Genomic DNA, 19,232 nt, shown 5'->3' with positions numbered 1-19,232 from the left:
TCTAGAAGAATCTCATTAATGCACAGAAACTGTTCCTAAAATCAGACTAAAGCAATAAGTGTGCATAATTCTTCAAAGCTGCTGCCCTGGTCTGTACCAAACTGCTTAGTGTAGTTGCAGGCAATAATGGACACAAGCAGTGGTTTAAAACCTGTGGCTGAGTGTCTGATGGTGTCTCAAGGTCCTTATTACAGACTAGTGAGAATTCTGAACTCCCTGGAGCTAGGTCTTTTGGGAGGTGTGAATGTAGGAAGGGTTTTCCCCAACCCCCAGAGCCCTTTTGACACTTTCTGCCAATCTCAGTGTCCATTCAATAGTGTCATTCTTGGGATCAGTGTCTCTGCATTAACTGTGAGTTTGAATATTCTCCCTTTTGTAGTACTTACTTGTAATTTTGATCTATAGTGGAAACTTGCCAGGGATGTGGCATGAAAGCTGGGCTCTGTTTGGCATGTGCAGGTGGCTGCTCTGTGGGCTTGTGCATGAACAGAACTCTGCTGAAGGAGGTGACAGTGCCATGAGCACAGTCTGTGTTATATCAGGTCATGCTGACCCCTCAGCTGGGGTATGGAAACAGCTGTTGGTATACACCCACTTCTGTGTAAAGCAGTGGTTTTCCCTTAGCTTAACCACTTGAGGACAGTTGAAGCTAAAATGCCTTTCCTCTTCTGCTTCTCAGCAGTGACTTGCCTGATGTGAATTAGCTCCTTTGAGGAGGAAGTAACCAGTCTGTGATGAGCAGCAAGCAGTTACCAAAATGTGTTTTATGTCCCAAGGTAGCCCCTGAATGCTGCTGCCATCTGTCACATTGAACTCTGTCTCATTTCCCATTCCATTTTGAACACACACACAAAGGTCTGTGCCCCTCTCTGCCCCTCCTTCCCGGCTCCCCTGTTTGTTCTGGCACCTGCTCAAGCTGTTGAGCATGAAAAGCATCCTGGGTTGCTCAGGAACTTCAGACAAGAAAGCCAGACTAGATAAAGGGGAGATGTCTATCTGGACTTCAAGGAAACTACCTCAACTACCTTCTTTAAGAGCAACATCTTAAACCACACAGCTTTTTATACTGTGAACTTGTGATTATAGTGTCCTAAGTTACAGTCTGTTGACAGATTTAAACTGGTCAGGGTTTGATATATTTGAGATGATACTTGTAAATCTTCACAGAGTTGTTTCAGGAAATAAGATTTGGAACATAGACACCAATTTTTACATAAAACAGTGATAGATGAGAACAAAATAAAGACAAATTGCATGTTAATTAAGAGAAAATGTTACAACATAGAGGATATATTGATGATTAAACAGCAAAAGAGCTTTCAAAAATGTGTCACCAGGAAAAGTTATGTTAGTTCAATGTTTTGTAAAAATAATTGACTTGTTGTCACTCATACCTGCATCAAACAGTCCCACAGCATTGCATCAGTTGTTTTGTCATGAGTGAAATAAACTCCTATGATTCCCAAGTTCATTGGCTATCCTACCTAGTAGTTGTCAACCTGCTTTATGGCACAGATATTTTAAAGACTGGCAGCTCCCCCATTTGCAGTGTTTGGGGATTAAACTTAGCCCTTTACAAGATTATTGTTCTTTAAAATTGAAAAAGCAGAAATCATTCCTTAAAGAAAGCAGAATGCTTAGCAAGACAGAAAAATCAGTGTCGGGTTCTGCAAGTCCTGCTATCAGGTTGGTTTTTTCTTTGTATTTAGGTTTGGGGTTTTTTTAATTATCATGTGCTTTTGAAATGTTACTATGCATAAGGTAGAAATGTTCTCGTTAGGCAGATTTTAATCATCAAGTTTCAGAGCTTATAATACAGTCATGTCTTGGCTGCTCCTGCTGGAACTGTACACTTCTTTAAAGTGCTTATTTTCATATATGCCAAGGATTAGATATAGAAGCTCTCTTACTATAAGTTAGCAGTCTTCCAGAATTATGAATGTATTAATGTCATCTGTGCTGTATTTTATTACTTTTTCAGTTGTCTTAACTTTTAAAAAGCAATTGGCTTCAGTACTTAAGAAAATGTTTACATCAGAGCAATAGGTAATGAGGACTTCACAAGGCACTGATCTGTGCCACTTAAGCTGTATTTTGTGTGTGCTTCTGGCAGGTATTGATGATAAAAGATCTAAAATAAGTACCAAGAGCTGTCCCTTGTTGCAGAGAACATATTGGATTCCAGTCTGAAATTAAATTTCCATTCCAAGGAGAGGGTGATTAATCAAGCTTGGAGAGCTTAGAAGAGCAGTGCCTGCCTTCCTATTGAAACCATCTCTGTCTCTTCCCTCTATAATCAGTAATGTAAATGTGGTTTGACCTCCTGTTCTGTGAAGCTCTAGTAATTTTCTGACTAGGTGAGGAAGTACTTTTGTTCTTAGAAAGTTTCTTTTCTAGGAACTTTCTATGCACCAAGCATCATCATCTGAACTGCTGTTATCTTTTCAAACCCTGTGTTTGGCTTTATCATAAACCAAATGTAAATGCTACTGTTGGGTTTCAGAATAGTAGGGCTGAGTGATCTGAAGTGTTGTCACCTGCACAGTACTGCACTGCATATAATTCATGGCCAGGGGAAAGGAGAATAATTCTGTGTCACCAGAATTTGTGGTAAAGAACTTCTCTCAAAGTTTCTAAAGCAGGTGAGTAGATTATAATGCAAATAAATACCTGCCAGCCCTCCTTGATGTTGATATTGCCAGACATAGCCCAAACTTACGAACATTTTTAGATAGGAAGCAAAGCATTAAATTCATATAAACTCATTTATTTCTAAAGAATGAATACTTCCTGCTTCAGAAGTATTTCCCAAAAGTAGAAGGCTTTTGGTGTAGTGTCAAATTGTATTCAAGATACCAGCAGTTACGGGTGTGTCCTTGTCACTTATTCTTGTTGCTGCTCTAACATTTATCCTTTGTCTCCATTCCAGTTTCCCTCCCCTGTATCATTGTTGAAGGCTCTGTATGATTTCTGGCTGTGTTTCCCTCTAGTAAGGTCTGGCAGGAAAGGACGCCGGCGGGTGTTTAGTCTGTCGGAGGCTGACAGTCACGGTGGACACTGGGTTTAGGCCTTCCAGCAGCAGCTGCAGCAGAAACTCCCGCAATGCCCACTCAGGCAGGTTCCTCCGTAAGCCTTCACAAGCCCATAATAATCAGTAGAACATATTTGCTTTCCATGCTGACAGCAGTGACAGTGAGGTAGGAAACTGAAGAAAGCATTATAATATTTGTCTCTACGTTTGTTTTGGGAGAACTGTAAATCAATGATGAGCTGTTCTGAAAGCCTTGTCTGCAGCTTCTCCCATGTCTCTGGGCACTCGTGCCAAAGGTGGAAATTGTGCTATCAAGCCTCCAGCTTCAAAGCAGCCATGTCTTCATTTGCACAGGGCAGCCCTGGCTGTAGTGAAATTTAGTAAACTCAGGCTCCTGAATGGACAGTAATGCAGGTCCTTGGCCAGCAGCAAGAAATCTCTTCATAGCACAGGTCAAATGGACAGGCATTCAGCATAATGTCCCTGGACTCTGATGGCGCAGGCTTAATATTTCTGTGATCATCAGATTCTGGCAGATGACTTTATGGACTGTTTGATTGTCCTTACCTGAGGTGAGGAGGAGGAGCAGATGCAAAAAAAGATGGAAATACTCTTCAGATGACCTTTGTTATATAATCTGTTTGAACTTGTATCTAATTTTCTTTTCTTTTGTTACTGTCATGGCATGAAGATACTTTACTCTGCTAATATTTCATAAACACCCTTTTTCATATTTATAGATTTAATTTGCAACTTTTTTGCCTAATGTCTTGTAATTTGTGGTTTTGTTATCCTTTCATAGTATGTTGCTGCACAGCTTAGGACACTTCTCTGTGGATGATATTCATTCTTCCCTTTTTCTGTTCTTTTCTAACTTCTTTCACAATAACCTTCCTAACATAAGTTAATATAACAACTTGAGTGTTTTAGTTGGGTTTTTTTGCTGTAACAATAATCTTGGTAGCAGTAAAGGAGTGCTGAAAAACATTATTAGAAGATCTAATAATACCCCAAAACTTGCAAAATTACACCTTGTTTTCAATAAGTACAATAAGTTTGGAGGTATGGAAGGCTGTTTGTTAGAGTTCAGTATTAAGATCAAAACCATTTTAAGAAGCTGACTTCACTCTGCCTGGTTTTGTTGCAGATTTGGCATATATTTTGTGCCAGAACACTCTTGCCTAAGTACATTGAGGCTGGGGAAAGATAAATAGAAATGCTGTTTTCTAGTATTAGGTAATAACCTTTTGATATTTAAGAGCAGAGCATAGCTCAGTGACTGGTGGTTTTATCCAGGGAAAATTACAGATTTTCTTTTATCCAAAAGTCAAACTGCAACAAAATGTTGGGAGTTTGGGTTTTTTGAAAGTCAGTTAGTATTTTTATATATAGTATAAATGGAAATTCCAGATAATAAGGAGAGAAATTATTCTGTAAACATGTTGGGTACCTGAAACTCTTTAGAAGCAAGAGCTTGGTACTTGCTTAAAGAGACATTCTTGTGTGCTCTAGACAATGTTCAGAACTCTCCCTCCTCCACCCTTTTGTGTGTTGGGATTTGCTTTCTGATAATTTTGGCAGTAGTGCCACCCTGGGTTACAGGGCCACTGTTCCTGAAATTCAGTGCCACAGGGATGGAAACCAGGCTGGCAGTGACCAAAGACATCCTGAGAGGACAGAGGCTGGGTTCTAGCAATATCAATAACAGCTGGATGGGAGTCACTTTAGCATTAACTTAGAACCTACCTGGAAGGATTTAGGGACCAAAACACCCAGCATAACAAAAGAATATAATGTCTTCCATAATTTCAGTAAATGCAAGTATTAAGAAAAGACATTGATATTCTATTTGGGAGATGGGAAGGAATGACTTAAGAAATGAAGTGTGGATTCAGAAGTTAAATAGAAATGTGCTGAAAGATTCTGAGCAGAATGCCATTGGTTGATAATACTTTACTTACCAGAATGCCTCAGGTTTCTGAATCCTGAATTTGGGTGATCCATCCTATTGACTATTCATCCTATAGTATAAGATGAAAAAGTTATCTTGGCAAGGAACATTTGATGTCATTTTAAGATTGTATAGGTTCAAAAAGCAGAAACTCACTGTTCTGTGCATACTGAAATGTTAGTGTTTAGCTTGGAATTCAGAGAAATCAGCCTGTATTTCATTGTTTTAGCAGTTCATTTTCCATGTGATTCTTGCATCACTTCCTCTGTTATCAGTTGCTACATTCTCACTAAAGCTTCTTGACAGATGAAGAATCTGTAGGGTTACTTTGAATCTGTCCTTATAGTTCAAAAATAACCACTGATGTCTCTTTTATTTAATAGTAGACTCTTTTACCATCTATAAATCTTGTTTTTATCAAAGCAAGAAGCTTTAGCCACCAGTTCAGCTAAAAGTACATGTGAGTGGTTTCTGGAGTGAGAATACACCATTGTCTGGGTTATCTTACCAGAAAGGTAAAAAAAATCAGTAATTTTAGTGTTATCCACTGATACCCATTCCATTCTCTACTTTGCTTTTCCTTTTTTTTCCCCCCCTTTGTCTTATGTTCATGCTTTCTGTTCTTTTCCAGGGCTAATTGGAATCATAATGAAACGGAAATATTTTTAAGGTCACTGTGTATTAAAACCATAACTTAATTCTTAGCTTCTGTATTCACTACATTGCCTTGTAAGCTTTTCTGCAGATTCCTGTACACTTGAACACATGCTGTTTCTTACAAAAGCTTTAAAACTGGTCTGTCTTGAAGCTGGATACCTGTTACTTTAATGGCATCTATTATTGTAGTCTGAAAAGAAAAAAAACCTGACTTTTCGGGGCATACTTGATCATCTAAGGCTGTATCACCTCATCCTGTCCATTCCCTCTCCATCCTGAGCCAATGAACAGCTTGCCTGACAGTCACTAGGATTTTTAGGGGGAAAGGACAGCACAAATAGCTATTAATGTTGGAGGGTTTTTTCATAAAGTAGGAGGTGCAGCGGCATATCAGTTTCTATAGCATTTATGCTTATTCTCAATTTTGAGTGTTGGATGCTCCTTGCTTAGGAGGACAAGCCCCCCATGTCTCAGAAGGCTGTGTAAAGCAGGCCTCTTGCAGCACCCTTCAGTTGCAGTAAGGAAATGATCCTCCTTCCTCTTCTGCCATAATTCTGCTTTCTGTGGTTGAGGTGTCGCTTAAATGTGAATCTGGAGGATAAATTGAGAGAATGACTTCCAAATTTTTGTAAGAAACAGGCCACCTTTTGGGAAAGCTGGCTGTAGAGTGGTTCTTCAGTTTTTTCTTTTATTTCTAAAGATCTTCCTAATAAGGGGTAGCGGGTTCATTTTAGTTCATACTAAATACTGGAGAGGTTTTCTTTCCCTCAACTTGCTCTCTCTAAGAATATTTCTAATATTGATACATATTCTAATACTAAATGGTTCCTAATTAGAACATAATCCTACTGGCATTTTAGGTTATGCCTTTATAATATTCTGGTTTATTTCTAATTACTAAAATGTGGATGTGTAAGCATAGTGCTTCACAGATCTGTGTTTTCTACCCAGTTATTCTTGAACACTCATGAATAGTGGTGTATTGTTAGGTTAATGTGCATACTGCCTTGAGTATTGATTGTTCTTGGTGTTTTCTTTTCTCAGATGATGCTTCAGCTCCAGAGCAGCCTCTGACGGCCGGTTCCGGTCAGACCATGTTGACTGATGAAACTCTTTCAGCTGTTTCCAAGTGCAGCAGAAATGCTGTGAAACCCAGTGACACAGAAACAGCCAACCTGTCTCCCAGCCTGATTCCTGCACAGCAGCCCACCATATCCTTACTGACAGATGACAGCACGGACACGCTGAGCGTGGAGTCGCTCACTCTGGTGCCACCAGTGGATCCACACAGCATCCGAACATTCAGCTGCATCCCTCAGGCCCCTTTGCAGCCTGAAGTTGAGGTTGACAAGGTGAAAGAGGTAGAGGAGGAAAGTTCTGACTAAAGCCACCATGCAGACTGTAATAAACAGTGAAGGAAGTGCAACCAAATTGTGATTTTTTTTATTTTTTTTTTCTGTCTGGGAGTGCAGATACTTCTGGAGGCCTGAGAGGCCTCAGGTCCACCTGAAGGGACCAAGTGGTGACAGAGAATGTCAGCAGTTTTTAGAGCCAACATCGAATACTCAGCATATCTGAACTGGGGACGAGAGAAAGAACCAATCCAGATTCACAAGTTTGGGTTTTTCCTACCAGTTTCTGTTATACAAGAACATGAACGTGTTTCAGAGGACCTACTGTCTTTCTAACAGAAACTAATTAATTGTAAAAGGTCTACAGTATTATGGAAAGTGAAGAGACTTTTGGATACCCAGCTTCATGGTACTGCATTGTTATGTCTCTGAAACGGGAGACATGCCATTGACCAGAAAAAAAATTATATATTATAGGACAGAGGTAAAACTTCCATTTGAGTCAGGGTGTGGTTTTTCAGTTTGGTGTTGGGTTCGGGGTTTTATTTGTGGAAGAGGGGTTTTGGGGTTTTATTTGGTTTTTTTGGTTGGTTGGTTGTTTTATTTTTTTAATCCTAACCTTGTTCATCTTTTGGAGGTCTGCACAATACCAGCAGGCTTGGCCACATTCAGTATTGTCTTTGTAGGACTCCAGACTTAAATACTATGTTTTCCATATTTATTTATTTCAAGGTTTGATTCAAAGTTAAAACACAATGCTTGTTCAAATTAACTAAAGGGATTTTTGAGACTACTTTAGTCGTTGTTTAGATGCCTAGAGAGGAATGTAAAATATTTTACAAGATTGCTATAGCATGTTTGTTCACTTCTGACAGTCAAATTGCTACACATCTGAGGAATGGTGATATCCCTGCAACTGAAAGACAACTTCAAGAAGCAGACAGAAGCAGTTTTACTCTAAAGAGGTTTTTCAAATTTTTCATAGTCATGTAGGAAGAAGGTCACCATATCTAACTGATAATTCCTTTGCAAGTCTGATCTCGAAAGGTATTGTTTATTTTTTTTTTCCTGTCTGGCATAGTATCTCAGTTAAACAACATTAAAAATACATAAAAGTGATTCTGAGTTAACATTACTTCCTAGATCCTGACACCAAGCTGACAGAAAAGGGAAAGATGTTTCTTAAAGCTTGGAATGTTCTTGGCTGATTTGATACATAATTTAACATGAAAGGAATTTAAGATTTTTCATCAATTTCCAAGTAAGTTAATTTAAGTTAATAGTAAATTGAGTAGCTTGTCATTGCTGGTCTGCTCTTAACACTGAGTTGGCAATTCCTCAGAGGAATTTATGCTGTTTACTTGGTATTGATTTCAGTCACCACTGCACTCTACTGGCATTGAGTTCTTTCCAAATGGGTGAATCTGCAAAGTTTTTACCCACTTCCCAGTTGCTTATTGTACCTCTTCCTGGCTGTCGTATATATATATATATATATATATGTGTGTGTGTGTATACATACAGGTATATATATATACACACATATATGAGATTGACTAATTCACAGGTACGACTTTTCTCACTTTTTCTGTCTTCTCCTTCACATAATAATTGAATCTTTGCCAGCTGGGTATATGAGGTGTCTGCTACTGAATGCCAGTAATTTTTTTCCCCCTATTTACTTTTTCATGCAGTTTTGATTTCTAATTTTCTGTGACTTCTACTTTGTCTCAAATTGAATTAACTGATACTCTGACAATTCCAGAGTGGCCCAAACTCTAAATGAATTCAGAGTTAGGTGTCCTCAGCACTGCAGTGTATTTTGTGTGAAAATCTGGCATTACTAGAATAAGAGCCTGCTTTTTTGGGTTTTTTTGTCTCATGCTTAAGATGAATTTGCATTCATGCAGTCACTGTTGCAGTTAATGTACCTGAACAGGCCTAGACACATCAGTAGCAACGTGGGCACAAGAACCACATGAATTTTTATTAGCTGAACTGATTGAAGTCTAGACTCTCTCTAAAATGGTGCAGCATTACACTGTAGTCTCAGTAATATTCTGAAGACCATTATAAAAAATGCCTCACTTAATTAGAAAGCATTTTATGTTAGTTATTAACCTTAGATTCTTGACAGAAAATATCACTGTGCAGGCTGAGTGCCCTTAAACAGAAGTAATTTTAGACTGGAAAACCTTGATCTTAATTTATCTCATTTCAAATTCAGTTCTAGCAAAATTAGACCTATGCACAAGGAGTCTCTTCAATGTATATGAATAATCTCACCCCTGAGCTGTACTGCACAAGAAATGGGGCAAAGGGAAAGAAAGGTGACTTTGTACTTTTTATTACCTTTGAGTGGCTTTTAAATCTCATGATCACTTGTCTAGTGAGAGCTTCACAGGAAATGACTTAGATATTGTTATTAGGAAAATAGAAGAATAGGTCTCCTGTTAATTTGTGATTACTTCAAGCAATTCAGGAATTCAGTAATTGCCCTGAAACTGAGTATCATTTCGCTAGCAGTAAAATAAACTTTTTGCCTGAAGATGTAGGTAAGCTATCAGACAAGCAGGTGGAACTGAGTGTGTAAGGATGAAGCCACTTCCTAAGAGTAAACACTTGAGTGCTGTGCTGCTGTCACTCTTGGGGTGCTGCAGGAGACAGGGAGCTCCAGAACAGCCTCAGGAGCAGGGGCGCTGACCACCAGGGAGTCATGGTCAGAAAAGCCCCACCAAACTAAACATTCTGCCCTTGTCTCCACTGACCAGCTGAAGTGAAACTTGCTTTTTAAAGAGCATTGCCCAGGCAGGCAGCTGCTGTCTGGGAAAGGAAATGGTTTAGTCCTGTAGTTGGATCAGAGATCTGCAGACATCAGCTGGGGGCAGGGAGATCAAGGCCTTTTGCCTCCCAGGTACGTGGTCTCCTTTCAGACAGCTAATGTAGCTATCTAAATATATGTTGAAAAGTCTCTTCCTAACTGCTACTGTCCTTCTTGAAAGAGTTTTTTGGTGCATCCCTGGTTCACCACCACTGACCTACCTTAAGATATCACTCACCTGGGCACTGCTCTTCTATTATCTAGCAATCTTTGGAGAAGTTCTCTCTGTGCTTGCCTGCTGTGTTTCTCTTGACCTTTCCCAGCATTTGCAGCATGAATTAGAAGCAAATAGAATAATTCTTCCCATCTCCTATTGGATTCTGAAAAACAGAGGGTGATCCAAGCAGGGCTTGCTCTGGTGGGATGTTTTTAGGGGTTGGGAGGGGAGTAGTTCTTGGGGGTTTTTCTGCTGCTCAATACTTGAGCAGCAACAAAGACATAGGAGATGCAGTTCTTGACTGAGTCTCAAACAGAGGGTTCTTTCATATGGAAACATATTTTTATATTACATTTGTACAGAATTTTCCCTATTTTGATCTCCCAGCATTTTTAGATTTGCACGTTGCTCAGTATTTCTTTTGCAAGGTGTTATAAAATATATATTTTGTGTTTGTTAATGTGTTATAAATGTAAAGCTAAATTTTGGTTGTCTAATAAATGTGCACTGTGGTGGTATCTGCTTTATTGTTTTGTTAATTTGAATTGATTGGTTCTTAATATGAAAAGGAAAGACTTGTCATTGTTGGGGCTGTCTTGTTTAGCATAAATAAATGTGTGGAGTGCATTTATTTTAAAAGTAACTAAAAATGGCTTAAGCAGGTAATGACTAAGAATACTTGATAACAAAAGTTAAGGTGCAGACTAGTTCACAGGATTCTTTTAAGATCATAATCTGAAGATTCATGAGAATTTTTTTTTATCTTGTTTCCCATTATTTTGGTTATGGATACTCATACTAAAGTGAGTTTAAGACACAGTAATTGCAGTCTTATAGTCTGTATGAGATCTGAGGGTTAGAGTTTGGCTGTATTTAAGGACTAACTGTGGCAAAAGTATTTACAATGAACATGAAGACAATTTTTTTAAAGATTGAGAATAGATTCAACTGTGAAATTTATAGACTATTATGTCTAGGAGCTTTGTTTTGCCCAGGGACAGCACTAACTATACATTGTCACAACTTCAGGAAACATTCTGGAAGCATTACAAACTTTAGAAGATAATTTTAGGCATCTCCACTTGTAAATAGCTGTGTTGATATTTTTGTTGCAAACTTTTTCCTTCATTTTTAGCTGCTTTGTAAGTTTGTTTTCAGTGCAAAGAGGTAGAAATGTATTTTTCTAGAAGAATGAATGTACCTGGGATTTAAGCACTACAGAAAGCATTTTATGAACATGGACTGTCCTCCTATGAAATATATTTCAGTAAAGTTGTCTGAAATGTAGTTCATTTGAGGGAAAAAAAGTCCTGAACATGCACTTACATTTACATGGAAAAAAGCCCAAACATGGTGTGAATTGAATTCTGAAATGTCTTTCTACAGGCAATAAGTATTAATTATTTAATGTAAGTTATGTTAGACACTTGGAGTAAATGTGATATCTTATGTTAATTTAAAGAACAATGTAACTAAGCATCTGGGAAGGGAGTGGAATTAGAAAATATTGGTGTATGTTTCTGAAATCCAGACTTCTGAGTCTGTATTTGCTGGCATTGAGAATTTGTCGTGGCTATTGAAAACCTGGACAAGAACAAGGAACAGACCTTTCTTTGTAACTGGAACTTGGCAATAAAAATGGTGTTACTAAGAGAACTTCTTCCCTTTCATGTGCTGCTGCATGCATTTGATGCACAAGGACATCCATGAGCAGTGAAAGACAAAATTTGCAGAGCCTTGCTCTTATTTAGAAGAATGTTGTGCATATGTGACTGTTAGGCATTTTCATCTTTAAGTCAGGGTAATTTGCCCTGAGTATGCAGGAAAGACATAGCAGGAGGGGGAGCAGAAACAGGCCTGGAAGGGTGATGGAAAGAGATGAGACCAGGGGTTAAGAGAGCCTAGGCAACATTTCAAATATCTGTGAACCACTTTGAAAGTGCCTGTCATGTGTGATTTCTTCCCCAAATACATGCTTTCACCCTCTGCCTCCTTCTCTGCTGCATGTTGCCAGTTCAGTATATGGATTAAATCCAGCCAAGTTATTAGTTAGGTTCTTGTTAATTAGCCTCTACATCTATAGGAATTCATCACAGTCAATATACATTCCTTGGGAAATATTATTTCTCAAAATAGTCATTGCTTCAGAAGCTTTCTTTGGTAGAAATTCAATTACATTCTACATCAGATAAGCAAGCTAGGTATCAGAGATAGAGTAAATCACAGTGTTGTCTCCTAAGATGCAGATATTAAATCATGGTGTGGAAAATGACCTAAAATCTGCTCCTGGCAGCCAAACCTCCTGAATTTTGCCAGTAACACTGCTTTAAGGATGCCAATTTGTGGCCAGGAAGGTCCCTTCCTTCATGTTTGAAACTGCTTTGTGATTTTGTATCCTGATGCTTCAGAACTCTTGCAGCATTTTGTCATTTTTCCTGTGTCTCTACTAAACCTTTCTAGACTCTAAACCTCTCTAGAGTCAGATTGAGCCTCTTGACCTGAGTTAATTATGATCAGAGAGGGAATGAAAGCACAGCCTCCAAACCTCTTCTCATGCTGACTGGGTTGAAAATTACCTGGACAGGTAAATTACTAATGCACTGCTGCATTAGTCCACTCTTTTCCCCAGAAACATCCAAGAGTAGCAACTTGAACAGTCCTATAGTGGGTAAATCCACATCTTCATCAGCAAGATCATTTCAGCATAGTTATAAAAAGAAGTGAAACTCTGTCAATACATATGTCTTTGTCAAAGTAACTCTTGGCTAAATAAAGATACAGCATTTGGAGATACCTCTTTGTTCTTTGACACTTAACCTTTATTTCCATGTCAAGGATGGAGTTCTTTGTGGCTTCATGGATGCAGCTGTTGGGGCAGAAGAAACAGCATTTCTATTCTGCTGTGCTAGAGTTTATATGAAGACAAAAGCTGTCTTGGTACTTTCTGGTGATCTTGAATATGTGCTGCATACAACTGGCAATGAGAGATGGCTGTTTATATGAGTGTGTTCCCTGAAAATTCAATTGAATTTTAAAGTCATACATTTAATCTCTCAAATAAGGAGAAGCAGAGGGAATTGCAGCAGCTGGAGTTGCAAATTTCCAGTAGAAAAATTGGAAGAAAGGTTTCATTCAAATGTTCACACACAGTTAAGGTAGTTGAGCTGATGGGGAGTAAGGCAGTCTGGTTGGGTGTGCTCAGCTGTGTGTCTGTGTAGGGGGGTAGGATATAAGAAAATAAAGATAGTGTAGAAAGTAGGGGGACAGAATAGAAGAAAATAAAGCTAATGTAGAAAGTGATCTCACCCCTAAGGAGCTGCAGCTGGGCCAATTTTCAGAGATCAGGAACAGGCCTGACTTTACCAGGCCACAGGTGTAAGCAAAGAGAAGATGCTATAAAAGGGTGGGGTGGGTGGGTGAGAAGGGAACTGGAGTCAGTGGCTGCTTTGTGAAGAAGGAAGAGTCAGTGCTCTGAGGAGCTGCCCATGAGAAACACCAAGAAGGTTTGGAACTTTTGTGATAAGGAGACAACAGCATGGAACCCCTGCAATAAGATGACAACGTGTCTGCTTTTAGCTGAAGGATTTTACCATCAGCTTATCTGCAAATATGTCTTAAAATTTTTACTGATGTTCAATGCCAGTTCTCTAGTGGATTTTATAAGGTCAAGTTTTTGATTATTAAGTGCCTTATTATTCAGACTTGAGATTTTCTGAAATAAGTTGAAAGTTGCATGTCCTCAGACACTCAACTCTACAAAGCTGAGAAATGTTGTGTTTGTTGAGTGGAAAATACTGATCTCAGCATTCCATTCTCACTGTCTTGTCCCCAAATGAAGGTTTATATTTCACATAGGCCACAGTTTTGTTTTGGTTTTTTTTTTTTGCCTCTTTGGATGACTACTAAGGACAGATGAATTCTTCGTCCCTGTTTCTTAGTTCCACAACATTTTTCTCAGATTTAGTATGGAATAAACATTGTGACACTGGATGGGAAAACAAGCTGTTATTTTACTACAAAAACAAATTTTGTCTTTTGGTTAATTGACTGAAGACATCTTTGTGTAAATTTGTCCTCATTTAGGGGTCATTTATTTGAAGCAGTTTTAAGCAGCTTCTTGAAACTGCATTGTTGATGGACCAGTGCACTGAGAAGGAAGAGCCAGACTGGGTTACCACTACAGAGGTGCTCAGAGCTGTTGCTGCCTCAGCAGCCAGAGCTACCAGAGATAGAAAAAGGACTTTCTGAAGAAGGAGAGAGGCACATAACCATAATGTCTTAGGAAAAAGAATTTCTAGTCTGCAGGGAGAGATGGGGTCTGCAAAGGAGGAAAGTAGTCTTGTTCTTTCTAATGGCTAATTTGAGGGATAAGAGAGAAGAAACATCATTTTATAGTATTTTATATGAGATCATGACCTCTGTTCAGGATATCAGTTACTCAACTGATACTATAAAAAGCTCATCACCTGTAGGAATATCAGATACAACTGTCCATAGCCACACCTGGGTTTCAGTCTTACTCTTTCTCCACCACCATATTATCCTATGCAAACCCAGTTGCTGATGTGAGAGGGGCGGAGCTAATTCCAGAGTTCTTGGGAACAAGATGTGAGCAGCTTTGCTTTGCTACTTCTCCACTGTGCAGTTCACTTGAATTTGCTTATCAGAGTTTATCAGCTTCAAGGCTTTCCTGCGAAAGTGGTGTTGGTAACCGCTGTCTGTTAGATAATTGTCGTTCTTTGGGCTGCCAAAGTGCTTTGGAGGGAGATAGGCTCACTCAGCTCACTAAGTTTTGGTGAAAAAGGGTCTTGCAAGCCTCTTAGAGTTTCTGAACAGATCTTCAGATGAGATGTTTTGGGAGGGAGGAGGGAGGGGTGTTTCTCAAATTTTGTCAATCCACAGATCTCTTTGAAGGACAATCTTGGAGCTGTTTCCTCTTGTTTGGTCTGAATGTGCAGAGAAAACCAGAGCTGTTAGGGGAAATCAGAGGTGCCTTTTCCTTCGCTGTGTTCAGGTCAGCTCACACTGCACACTGTGTTTCAGGCTGGTATCAGCAGGCTTCACCTGGGCTTCAGCTTAACAGGACATTGGACAGGTCCTTCCTGTTCCTGAGTTCACCCTTTTTAAACAGATTAGTGATGTACTTGGGAAGCCTAATTCCTGTTTGTAAAGGGCTTTGAGGTTGATATTAAACATTAGTCTTTTTATCACCTTGTCATAAAATATGTCATTAAAGGCATCATTCCAGTCTTACTCCTTGCTCCAGTTAACATAGTTCCTGCTGAATACCTGTAACTTTCAAAGCAAATACTTTTTAGTTTTTTGTTTGCACTATATCTCTGTGTCATCTGAACAACTTAAACGCTATAAGAAAAAAAGCCTTTCTCCTAGCTTCTAGGAATGTTTGATTTAAGATTTGGTCTTAATTTGCAATGGTTCACTATTGTCCAGAATGATTAGTTCACAGGAATGGATTTGTCTGAAAAGAAGCCTGGTTTCTTTTAAATTTGGAGAAAACAAACCAAAAAAAATGGAGGGGAAAAAAGTCAGTATATTTAAAACCTTTTCAATCTTTTCTGATTCATAGCAATGATAGTAAGGAAATTACTAACTCTCTTAGAAATCAAATTGAATGTGTGAGTCAGTCTTAGAATGTTGAAACTGTTTTAAGCATCTATTTATACATAGGCTAAAAGAAATACAAGACTTAAAAAAGAGAAATTTCTAAGAAAAGCAAGAAAGTGAAGAGTTTTCCTTCAATTTAACCATAGCAATATGATGTACAGACCACCTCTGTAAAAGTCTCAGGTATTAGTAGCACAATTATTTGGGGAAAAAAATGGAAGAATGGCATCATTTAAGATGTGACAGTAAAATGCCAAGTCATTAAAAAGGAACACTTTTCATCTGCTTCAGTGGCAGCCTCATGTCTTATCTGAAAGTGATAGGAAGTGTAATCTGAAATAATGTGGAGGGGTTAGTGTAGGTGAGAAGTTCCCTTTTGCCATCTCTGAGTTGGGACATGACAAACTTTTTTGCTTTGCTCTGTTGGAGGGAAGTGTTACGTGTTAGTAGTCATGAAGAAATCCTTAACTGCTTGAGTTATCAGTTACACCACTGAAAACAAAGTATCTGTGAGCCCAAGAACCTCCAACAAAGGTCAAATCCAACGTAGAACCGTTTATCAGAATAATTCAACAATCCCTGTTGGTCTGCCTCTTGTACAGAGGCTCTGTCAAAGACCATAGGAAGCTTGGTTTTGGTACAATTTTTCATGTGGAAAATTTTTCATGTTTGTTAGAAAAAGATTTATCAGGAAGTAGCTGAGAACAACTGGAATGGGAATAGAAAGTCTGTATGCTGAAAGAAACAGATAATTCCTTCTGAAGCTTTTTTAGGTATCCCAAAATGAAGAACCCAGAAGTGGCCAGTAGTGTGGGTCCTATAAGGCACTGCAACAATGAGACCTAACCAAGACTCACTCATTAAGTATTTCTTATAACAGTAAATTAAACATTACCTGAGTGAATTAATGGAATGTATCTGAGTGAAACTGTTGATTTCTCAGTATTTTCAAGAAAACAAACACGGAAGTCACTGCATCCTGGTGCTAGAATATACCCTTGGTAGGATTTCCTCAGCTCCCTGGTTGATGATGTACCATTCATTCTGGAAACTGAAATTTCTGACTAGTCCTGTGACTAACCTTGTTAATGTGAAACACTGAATGATGTATTGTTTTTAATTACTTACTGACTCTGAGTTGGCTAACCAGAAGTTGATTCAAGAGCTCCTCATTCCCCGCCATGGTATGTTACAGATATCCCTGCTCACACTGAAAATGCAACCAAGAAGCAGATGTGAATTGAGTCAAACCCTGTTCCAATGAGTTTACAGTGTATAGGGATGACTTGTGTGTAGGGCAGGTGTGTGACTTGTGCAAGGCAGTGGCACTGTTTCTCTGTTAGAGATAAGAAAAGCACATCACACTCTGATGGCTCAGAATGTACATGGAGTCTGTGCATGACTCAAGAACTGAACACAAAGCCTTTACTGATGAGTGGTTTGAATTTCCAGTGGCAAGAGAGATTATATGTAATATCTGATCTTAAAATACGTCTTCTAGACAAGATCTTTTTACTAGTATGTATGAGGAGACTTTTCCATGTAATGCTAGTCCTCAGAATAATGTGATGACTAAAGAGATGTTTTATGAAAAGTAATAGGACAAACCCAGAATGATTGTTCAGCTAGTCTGGATGAGAATCATCTGGAATATTGCCTCAGCTGTCAACAAGAACTGATAAAAGAGCAGTTTTGCATGGTTTGGTTACATGTGAACTATCAAAACCAACAAATTTCTGGGGACATTAAGTGAAAAAACTCTGATTTCAAGCTTATTCGTAAGAGAAAACAGGAATGAAAAACATTATATTTCAGATTTTTTTATGGGAATATTTAATTCAAAAGTGCATTAACAAATCTCCATGCAAGCCTTCCTTAGCCAGAATTACTAGAAATCTTGCAAGAAGCTATCTCTTCTGCCTCAGCAAGCACAGATACAAGGTGTCTTTCAGAGTTCAGCAGGATGGCTTTTCCTCTGAAGAGCTAGTTCAGGGGAAAGGCCACAGACACACGGTTTTAGTGCTGACTGGGGATTTGTCACTGTTAGCTCTTATTGTTCTGCTTCACCCAAGAAGCTGTGATGTTTCTGAATTGCTTCTAGATTAAGGAAACAATAGGAAAGAAAACCACAGTATTTCTCAACTCTCAGAAATAAAGTTCCTCAAATGGGCACTTTTCAGACATTGCAGTGCAAATGCTCTGCCTTTGTCCGTGTTTGAGATGTGCCTTGAGCTGGAGTTCTGGGGCAGTTATTAATTTACCATTGTGATGGTTTTTGTTGTTTTGGTTTGGCTAGTTTATTCTCATTGTAAGAAAGAGAATTTAAAAACATAATCTATCTCACTGAAAGCAGAAAGCTGTGACACACTTTGACAAGTACGAGCTGGTCCTTGTGAAGCCACTCCTGTGCTCTGGGGTTTGGATCTGCAGCTGTATCCAGCTTCAGTCTGCCAGGAAAAGGAAAAATGCACCTCTTCACTTGGACCCTCCTTTGTCAGAGCGAGCCCATGCTGTGGAGTGTTCATTCTGGAGCCAATCCCAATCTGTGTGCAGTCACGTTTCCTTGTAAGATGTTTTATTTTTAGGTGGTAGACCCAGTACACTTCTGTATGGTGAACCCAGAGGATCTCCATGGAGTCTAACCTGACAGGCAAATGGGAGCAGCTGCTCCTTGTGTTCTTAGCTTTCCTCCTCCATTCCAGGAGGCTTGGGAGGATGGATTCTCAGCTCAGTGTGCAATGTGAAATCCTATTCTTTATATTAAAACAGGCTGTGAAGAAAGAGAATAAAGTGGGAATCTAATTCAACCTGGTTGAGCCAAGACAGCAAACCAAAGCCTGGATGTGCAAGGCATAAAATAAGTGAGGGGCCCTCAATGAACTTTGCAATCTTGGAGCAAAGCAAAGAGCTTGTTGCTCCCTCCTGCTTCCAGAGTCAGTCTGGAACACGTGGCAGTGGGAGGGTGCTTGGGAGCTCTGCTCTCTGAACAGTGTGCAGTGCCTGGTTTGTAAAATGAGAGGAAATCCCTCCCTGTGCAAGAGTTACAACAGTGCTGAGCAGCATTGCAGCAAGGAAGAGGCATCCTGAATTGTACTACCTACCCTGCCAGGGAACTCCTGGACTTTTCTGCTGCCTCTTTGGCTTTGCTTCTGCAGTTTCCAAGCTCTGTGGCTGACAGATAATCTGGTTTATAGCTCTACTGATTACAGTACCTAAGTTAGTACTTTGCACTTTCACTCACAGCACCTAAGGATGTAAGAAAGTACTTTGCTGGCTCTTTTCCTTCACTGAAGATTTGTTGCCTGCCACAGAGCAGCGTATTTGGAGTGGCCCAGCCATCCTGGAACTGCAGAATCACATTCCTGCTTCCATGGTTTTGTGCTGGCCTCCAGAGTTAGATCCAGGTGTAAGATTTTTGTGGGAACATTAATTTCAACAGTTTTATTAAAAGAGACCATTTATTTGTGTTTATATTAGTGCACTAACTTGAATAGCACTTATATTTTTGCCTAGGGGTCATGTATCATTTGGTGCTTGCAGGAAAATCTGCACAGCTGCTTCCAGTAAAATACTGGGGT

At 39.2% G+C, this 19,232-nt stretch overlaps 1 protein-coding gene across 8 annotated transcripts in view; it reads left to right on the top strand.

The window, feature by feature from the left end:
• CLEC16A (C-type lectin domain containing 16A) overlaps window positions 1–11,685 on the top strand; it is a 59,710-nt gene extending 48,025 nt beyond the window's left edge. For 4 of the 8 annotated variants that reach the window (XM_077187179.1, XM_077187177.1, XM_054644035.2 and 1 more), the window contains one exon: window positions 6,684–11,685. In XM_077187179.1, the coding sequence (XP_077043294.1) occupies window positions 6,684–7,024 (341 nt within the window). In that variant the 3' untranslated portion in view covers window positions 7,025–11,685. Of the gene's footprint in view, window positions 1–2,990; window positions 3,198–6,683 lie in introns of all 8 variants that reach the window. The other 4 variants (XR_013184520.1, XM_054644040.2, XM_054644041.2 and 1 more) reach the window with 4 other exon arrangements.
• Window positions 11,686–19,232: the final 7,547 nt, after the last annotated feature.

Source organism: Agelaius phoeniceus, chromosome 16, assembly GCF_051311805.1.
Source record: "Agelaius phoeniceus isolate bAgePho1 chromosome 16, bAgePho1.hap1, whole genome shotgun sequence".
NCBI classification, from domain to species: Eukaryota; Metazoa; Chordata; class Aves; order Passeriformes; family Icteridae; genus Agelaius; species Agelaius phoeniceus.
Note: the sequence above shows the minus strand (reverse complement) of the source record. Positions and strands in the feature narration are given on the sequence as shown.